General features: G+C 52.6%; 1 protein-coding gene across 1 annotated transcript; it reads right to left on the bottom strand.

Annotated features, from left to right (window-relative positions):
• Positions 1-3,091: 3,091 nt before the first annotated feature.
• ZNF408 (zinc finger protein 408) lies at positions 3,092-8,058 on the bottom strand. The gene is made up of 5 exons (XM_081100169.1): positions 7,961-8,058; positions 7,413-7,690; positions 6,370-6,431; positions 5,897-6,156; positions 3,092-4,667 (listed from the first exon to the last, which is right to left on the bottom strand). Exons 1-5 carry the CDS (start codon positions 8,010-8,012, stop codon positions 3,142-3,144), a joined length of 2,178 nt encoding a protein of 725 aa, XP_080956295.1. The 5' UTR covers positions 8,013-8,058; the 3' UTR covers positions 3,092-3,141.
• Positions 8,059-8,257: the final 199 nt, after the last annotated feature.

Raw genomic sequence — 8,257 nt, 5'->3', positions numbered from 1 at the left:
TCTCCCCTGATCACGATTTCCTGCTGTCTTCCTCCCCACGGAAAATTTCAGAGTTACGCTTTGCCAAGAACTTATTCAGGTCGGGTGGGCGGCTGGGTTAGTGTCAGGGGGAAAGTGGGAGACATGGGGCTGCTTCTGACATTGTGAGCACGTGCTGGGGAGCTGGAGAACATGTGACATTTCAGTTCTGGCTTTCTCGTTCGCTGACGAAGGGGCTCAGGACAGGCCTACCCAAGAGGTACTGCTTTAGCATGTGGATTATTTTGAGCTGAAGGTAATGTGAGACCCTGTGAGCTCAAAATAAACCTTTACCTCTCCCTTAAAGAATTTAAATTTGGAGCCTTATCCATAGGAGTTATAACCTGAAATAATTTTATGACCTACCTGTAGGTCAGGGCAAACTTCTAATTACTGGACATCTGTTCTTATCATCCTGTGAATGACTTTCACACACACACTGCCCCCTCACCCCCAAAGCCTCAGGACATTGTATCTCATTCCTTGGCTCAGGATGCCATACATACCTCATTTTTCCTTTCTGTCCCTGAATCTCTCACATATGTGATGGTCTCTGACTCTCCTGTTATGTGGGGCTCCTGTACATATGTATGTAATTAATTAAATTTGGTTATTTCCTCTTGCTAAGCTCTCATTTTGATTTAACTAACAGAAGGTTCCGAGAATTGTTCTTCCTGTCTCTCTTGCTTCCTACTCCTCAAAGCAATCTAATCTGGCTGCCAACTGCTCTCACTCAGCTCATCAGTGACTTCCACAAATTCCAGCCCTCTCAGTAGCGAAGGGCATTGCTGCCACTTCTTCCTGTGGAGACGCTCTCCCATCAGCCTCTGTGCCACGGTCTGCAGGCTGTTCTGTCGAAGGCTGACTTCGTGTCTCCTGAGGAGCCTTCCTCCTCTCAGCGCACCTGGAGAGCAAGCCTCCTCCCCTCTGCTCACTCCCGCTGCTCCCACAGCTTCAATGACCACCTCCCCGCTAGCGTCTCCCGCGACAGGCACATCAACCCAACCCAAACCACAATCAGAATTGTCCCGCTCTCACCCTGGCGCTACCTAACTTGCTAAGCCAGAAAGCAGTAGTTGGATCTCTCACTCAGTCTTTGAATCTGTCACTTCTACCTCCCACAGAACATATCCAATCAATCCTTACCATGGCCCACCGCACTCATCCTGACCCCACCCTCTTCCCAGGTCCACCCCGGCCCCTCCGCTCCTTGTTCTCCCATGAGCTCACTGGGCTTTGCTGGTACTACTGCCTCTGCTGGGCTTCCCGCAGACACAGCCTGGCCCACTCCCTTACACAGTACAGGCCTCTGCTTGTGCCACGAGGCCTTTCCTGACCACCCTCTGCGAAACCACACTCCCCATGTGAGACTCTCCCCTGCATTACTCGTCTTCACTGCATTTACCAGTCTGACATGTATTTACTTACTGTCTTTGCACACTGGCATGTAACTGTATAAGAGCAGATTTTTATTACTGCTAGATCCCTAACAACTTACAGCAAGTGCTCAAGAAACACTTGTTGGATGGATGACTCCATTTCTCTGCACGTCCACTGTGACCATCCATTCCTAGCTGATTTCCCCACAACTGCACCTCACCTGCCAATCTTCTCTTCACCGGCCCATAGTCTCTTCACACACAAATCTGACCATGTCATTCCCCTGCTCAAAACCCTTCAAGGAGTTCCTAGATGTCCTGAGAATAAAGTCCAAACTCCTGAAGCAAGGCCTATGTGAGCTGGCTCCACCTCCTCTCCCCTCCTCCTCTTTGCTCAGGCTCTCATCAGGGCTTTTTCAGATGCAGCTCCACACACACCACTTGTACCTACTTATCCACCAAGTTGCAGCTGAAATGAGGGACAGCGCAGTGCAGAGGTTAAGAGCCTCACTCCAGTGCTACACTATTTGGGTTTGAATGTCAGCTCTGCCACCTAGTAGCTTTGTTACCTTGGGTAGGATACTTAAAAATCTTTGTTCCTATTTCCTCATCTGTAAAATAATAACCAAGCTACCTCACAGGGTTGCTATGAGGAGTGTATAAATAAACTCACATGAAGGACTGGCCCACAATCAGGGCTGAGGGTCCACTATCATTACTATTCCTTGCGGACATGTTCCCTGATGCCTCAAGTAAAACCATCCCAAGAAACAGACCTACAGCACCGTGTGATGCTCCTTTGACCTCTTATCCAGTGCTCCCTGACCCGTGGATCACGAGCTCTGTAAAGGGCACTGCCTCTGCCTACCTTGCTCACAGCCGCATCCCCAGCACCTAAGGCAGCGCAGCCCTCACCAGGGCTGCATTTGGGCCAGGGACACAGAAGGGTACAGATCAAGCCCTCCCTAAACATCTCCACTGAGTCTGGCGTCCTTCAGCACAGAAAACCAACTTCACAGCCCTAAGGTGGTAAGAAAAGCTGCCAAAGGAGCTTTAGGCTGAATTACAGAGGCTTGTGAGCTATAAGCTAAGCTCAGTCTCTAGCCTTTTAACCCTTAAAAGTCACGCAGTTTGGTTCCCAGTAAAAGAGCCTGATCCTTGCCCTAACCGGTTTGGCTTAGTATATAGAGCATTGGTCTGCGGACTGAAGGGTCCCAGGTTCGATTCCGGTCAAGGGCATGTACCTTGGTTGCGGGCATATCTCCGGTAGGGGGTGTGCAGGAGGCAGCTGATCGATGTTTCTCTCTCATTCTAACTCTCTATCCCTCTCCCTTCCTCTCTGAAAAAATCAATAAAATATATTTTGGGGAAAAAAGAGCCTGATCCTCAGGGAGCTCGATGGGAGTGGCTACCCCAGCACTAAGCACCCCACAGGGCAGCAGGCTGCCAGCTACCTACCTCACTGGGCAGGTCACTTCCGATGCATCGATGAGCACCTTGTGGAGTTTCTAGGGAAAGATTCAGAACAAGCTCTCCCAGAAGTGGATAAAAAGATCTTAGGAGTTTACCCTAAAGTATTGGGAAACAAGGTGGTGGTGGTGCATAAGCAGGAAGGGAAGTCCTGGGCCTGCTTTTCCTAGCCGACTCTAATCTCTAACAGGCAACCCAAAGAGAAAGAAGATCCAGACACCCAGCACCTAGGAAACATAGTTTTATGCAGAGCTCTGCTAGGGAACGACAAGTGTCAGGTGCCCGTCTCCACCTCCACCACTTCTGCCCAGGGGCTAAAGGCCATGTCCTTATGGATGAGCAGCAGGCTGGGGGCGGGGCCCGGTTCCTCTGGCACCACAAAGCACTTATCCTGGCTCTCAGAAATGGTGACCTCGAAGACGTGCCGGGTTGGGGAGACATCCTGTTCGTTGCATGTGTCCAGCACTTCTGGCTCAGTCTGTACTAAGACCACAGTGGGCTCAGAAGCAGCCGGAGGCACAGAGGGTGGGCTGGAGGATGCCCCGGGCTGGTGACTGAGCTGGTGCCGCTTGAGGCTTTGGGGCAGGGTGTAGCCCATGCCACAGGTGGGGCAGCGGTAGGGCTTGTCAGCCAGGTGGGATTTGAGGTGGCGCCTCAGTTTGGTAGCCAGTGTGTACGCCCGGCCACACTGGGGGCACGGGAAGGGCCTCTCTCCCGAGTGCAGGCGCTCGTGAGCACGCAGCGTGTGTGGGTCTCGGAGGGCCTTCCCACACACGGGGCACAAGTGGGCCTCCCCGGTGTGGGAGATGAGGTGGCGCCTCAGTTCAGGAAGCTGGGGGAAAGCATCAGCACAGTGTGGGCAGCGATAAGGGCGCTCCCCTGTGTGCAGACGCAAGTGCCCGCGTAGGTTGCCCCGCTGGCGGAACGCCCGGCCACAGTGTGGGCACAGGAAGGGCTTTTCCCCCGTGTGGAGTCGCATGTGGTTCCGCAGAGAGCCCTGGTTGGCCAGGGGCCGACCACATATGGGGCACGGGCATGAGGCAGAGGCAGATGGCACCTGGTGGGTCTTATGATGCAGTCTCAGGGAAGGCCGGCGGGCGAAGGCCTTGCCACACTGGTCACAAGCAAAGGGTCGGGCACCTGAATGTACCACCTGGTGCTCTTTGAGGTCTCGCCGGGTACCATAGGCCTTGTCACACTGTGGGCAGGGAAAGGGCCGTACCCCGCGGTGGCCCAGCATGTGGGCTTTGAAGCTCTCCTCCGAGCTATAGCTCTTGCCACACTCAGTACAAAGGAAGGGCTTGTGGCCCGTGTGTATAAATGCATGCTTCTTCAGGTGGCACAGTTGCAGGAACGTCTTGCCACATTCCCCACACCGGTACTGGCGCCCCCTTTTCAGGGAGCTTCCCGTTGGGACAGGAGGGCTCCCCAGGTGTGCAGAGAAGCTGGAGTGCTGCTCTCCATTCTGCAGGGCCCTGGGCTCTGAGGTCTTTGCTCCGGGTGGACACTGATCACTGGGGCTACGTAACCTCTTGACCAGGTGAGCATGCTGCTGGGTGCCGCCGGCAGAAGATGAGGAAGTGGCCTCACTGCTCTCTAGGCCCTGCTGGGGAGTGGAGCTGCTCTGAAGTTCAGCTGGCACCTGTGTCTGGGGTGGGTCCTCCTCATCCATACTCCCATCCTGAGGCAATGGGCCAAGTGATAGGCTCTCCTTGGAAAGTTGGTCCTGGGTTTGGGGCTTAAGTCCAAAGCTCGCCATACTCTCTGCCTGGATGCTGGGGGGTGACTGGTACCCAAGATCTGCAAAGTAAGAGTGGAGTGACAGGGTCAATTGAGACTGTAGCAGATGGTGACTGTGGTATCACTAGGAAATTATAGAAATGTGTCTTTTCCTATCAGCCCCTAGACTTCAGTGGGAGCAATGACATTCATCTTTTCCCTGGCGCATGAGCCCCATACTCCATTTATCTTCCTGTCCAGGCGCAGGTGCTTACTGGGGAAGCACTCCTGGAAACCACAGTGTCCAGACGTCTGGACAATCCCTAGAGTAAGGCCATCTCAGAGTCCCCTTGTTCTGCCTCTGGAGACATGAACTTACGGTAAGTTGAGACCACTTCCTCCTCACCTTCGCTCATTTGAAAATAAAGAAACCAATCTCCACCCCAGATAGAAGAATCATAATGAAAAACTTATACACAACTTGCTGTCTTCATCAACATAATCTTACTATTCCCAGAAACTTATTCAGAATATAAAAATTGCAAATATTGCCGTAACCGGTTTGGCTCAGTGGCTAGAGCAGCCGTGGGCAAACTACAGCCCGCTTGAAATAAAACTATTGAAAAAAAAGACCGTACCCTTTTATGTAATGATGTTTACTTTGAATTTATATTAGTTCACACAAACACTCCATCCATGCTTTTGTTCCGGCCCTCCGGTCCAGTTTAAGAACCCATTGTGGTCCTCGAGTCAAAAAGTTTGCCCACCCCTGGGCTAGAGCATTGGCCTGCAGATTGAGGGGGTCCCAGGTTTGATTCCGGTCAAGGGCATGTACCTTGGTTGTGGGCACATCCCCAGTAGGAGGTGTGAAGGAGGCAGCTGATCGATGTTTCTAACTCTCTCTCTCCCTTCCTCTCTGTAAAAAATCAATAAAATATATTTATAAAAAATTGCAAATATTTATATGGTTGATTCCAAGGAAAAGACTCATCACTCTTCAATAGAAAGCATCAAATGACAGTTTATACCCCAAGACTCTGAGCCTCTTGCCTGAAAATTCTAGCCTTCCTGTGTCCCTGAATCCTAAACTACTATTATGTCCTGCTCTTATCCCACACTGAAAGATCTACCTTATACCAGACTTCAAATTTTCAATAAATATCCAGGCTTTGCCCTGCCCCTTCAGAAAAGCTACCAGGGCTCTGTAATGTGCTACCTTACCTTCTTCAGCCATAGCTCTGCTTTGGCTTATCAATAGTTGTTTGGTGATAATTTGGAAGTCAGCATTTACTATGGTATCTGACACATACCTGTACAAGGTTCTGCTGCATCCTCCCCAGGAGAGGCCACTTCCTGCTGTACAGCAGATTCCACTTCTGTCACCACAGCCATGGCTGCCTCTTCTCCTAGCCTGGACTGCGTGGGGCTGAGGCGCTCGGAGAGGGACCGGGGCCACAGCAGCAGCTCAAAGCCTGGCAGCACGACCCGGCACACCTGCAGGTGGAGCCTCTCGCTGATCCACACCGGGGCCACGTTTCCCTCACCCTCCAGCCTGCCCCGCTGCACCAAACTGCAAAGCAGAGCAAGAGCGAGCTCAAGAGACCCTCTTCAAGTGGCCCTCTCTGTAAGCCCAGTTCTCGGTCAGCCTGAGTCCTAAGGACCCCCTGCCTTTGATCACTGCGAAGGATCACTGTGTGGGGAATTACAGTCAGCTTCCGGGTCCATCCCATGCCACAACAGAAAGCCGCAAAAGAACTTGACTACACACTCTCCTGTAACTTACCTGGTCCAGCCTGAACTCTGCTCACAAGCACACACGTCTCCCCACAGGCCTAGTGACACGTCCTGAAATAAACCAATAAAAGTCCTTCTCCCATGTGTCTGAGGGGGCCGGAGTGGAGGAAACAACAAAAACAAAACAGACGTAACCTCTCCTAAGATCTCAGGTGAAGCCCCTGGAAGGATAATGGTTTCTGGTTCTGCCTATCCTAGACTGTGCTGTCTGACTTTCCATTCAGTAAAAAGCCAAAAAGACTGTCCCCACACCTCCCTCCCAGGGTGTGGAGAATTACTAAACTGAACACATTACTCCTGCTAGTAGGTACCACACAGAAAAAGTAGTAAGAGGAATATCAACTCTTTTTAGTACTTTTTATGCAATGCCATTTCATCAATTGCTCCAAATAATCCTGAAGGATTAAAGGAAGGAAATAGCCATTCCTTTATTTTACACTAGAGGCCTGGTGCACAAAATTTGTTCACAGGGGGTGGGTGGTGTAAGTCCCTCAGCCCAGCCTGCACCCTCTTGCAAGCAATCCGGGACCCCTTGGGGGATATCCGATTGCCAGTTTAGGTCCGATCCCTCTTGCAATCCAGGACCGCTTGCTCCTAACCGTTTGCCTGCCTGCCTGATCACCACTAACCACCTCTGCCTCAGCCCCCCCTGGCTTCCTCTGTTTGGCTGTCTGGTCTAATTAGCATATTATGCTTTTATTATTATAGATAAATTAATTGAAACATGCCATTTAACTAGCTTACATACTACGGCTAGGATATGATCCCCTGGCTCTCTAATTCCAAAACCTTGGCTCTTGACTTTCATCAACAGTGACGCTATAGTAACCCGGCTTTTAACAACTTTTTGCACCTCGATTCCTAAACCACTGCAGGTGAGGGGAAGAGACAGTTCTGGAGGGAAGGACAAAAGCATCTCTTAATCTCCAGAAATGCCCTGCTGCTTCTAACACACTGGAGAGCTGTCCAGAAGCTGTCTGAACCGCTTCCAAATTTCCAATGACAAAGATGAGACACCCTATCCCTGCACACCTCCTCCTGCCGTGGCTGCACTCCCTCGTCCTTCTGCTCCGAGGCGGCCTCCTCTCTCAGCGGCCCCCAGAGCAGCCCTGGCTGCAGAGGCTTCCCGACACACCAGACCCCCAAGCGCTGTTTCTCCACGAGTGAGGGGCCAAGGGCTAAACCCTGGGGGAGGGTCTTTAAAGCGTGGACGGCTCGGGTCGGCCAGGCCGGACGGTCTCGGAGGCCCTGAGCACGGCCTTCTGCAGAAGGGCTCCATCCTGAGCCCGGGTCCGGGCGCCGCTCGGGGTCTGCAAGGAGATAGGAAGGCCATGAGGGAGTGAACCAAGAGGCCGTGAGTTAGGCGTGGGAGGCGAAAGCCTGAGGGGTCCATCAGGGCTCCCAGGAAGCCCCTGAGAGATTTGAGGGGGCTCGAGGGCTCTGAAGAATCCTCCAGAGACTGAGGGCATCAGAGGAGGCTCCCGGGCTCGGGAGGGAAAGAAAGGGTCGGGGGCAGAGAGTAGACCGGGGGATGTCAAGTGTATCCACGCCAGGGGTCGGCGACCTCGCAGGTCACTCACCCAACTGCAGGCTCTCCCCCTCCAAGAGCAGCTCCGCCGCCGCCGCCTCCATCCCCGGTCCGGAAAGCCCCTCCGCCGGAAGTGAGCATCGCCTTCTCGGCTCCTCCCGGAAACAGTCATGGCCTGCCAAATTTACTCTCGGGGAAGCATCGTAAAAGTCGGACTTCATTGGTGCACAGGACCGGGAGTTTGGCGGTACCGGTGAAGCAAAACCCTGTCGGGGAACAGTACGGGTTTAGGATTCCGGAGGGCCACCGGAGGGTCGAGTCCCAGAGAAAGAGGAACGAATCGTTCCAG

Source organism: Myotis nattereri (assembly GCF_964212035.1).
Source record: "Myotis nattereri genome assembly, chromosome: 9".
NCBI lineage: Eukaryota > Metazoa > Chordata > Mammalia > Chiroptera > Vespertilionidae > Myotis > Myotis nattereri.
This window is presented reverse-complemented; position numbering and strand designations above follow the sequence as displayed.

Bases quoted from the DNA above. Each gene is read 5' to 3' on its own strand.
- ZNF408 (XM_081100169.1), bottom strand. From the start codon at position 8,012: ATGGAGGCGGCGGCGGCGGAGCTGCTCTTGGAGGGGGAGAGCCTGCAG. The intron at 6,157-6,369 runs GTAAGTTACAGG...TCTGCTTTGCAG, and splicing joins CAGAGTTCAGGCTGGACCAG to TTTGGTGCAGCGGGGCAGGC. The intron at 4,668-5,896 runs GTATGTGTCAGA...CTTACTTTGCAG, and splicing joins TGCAGCAGAACCTTGTACAG to ATCTTGGGTACCAGTCACCC.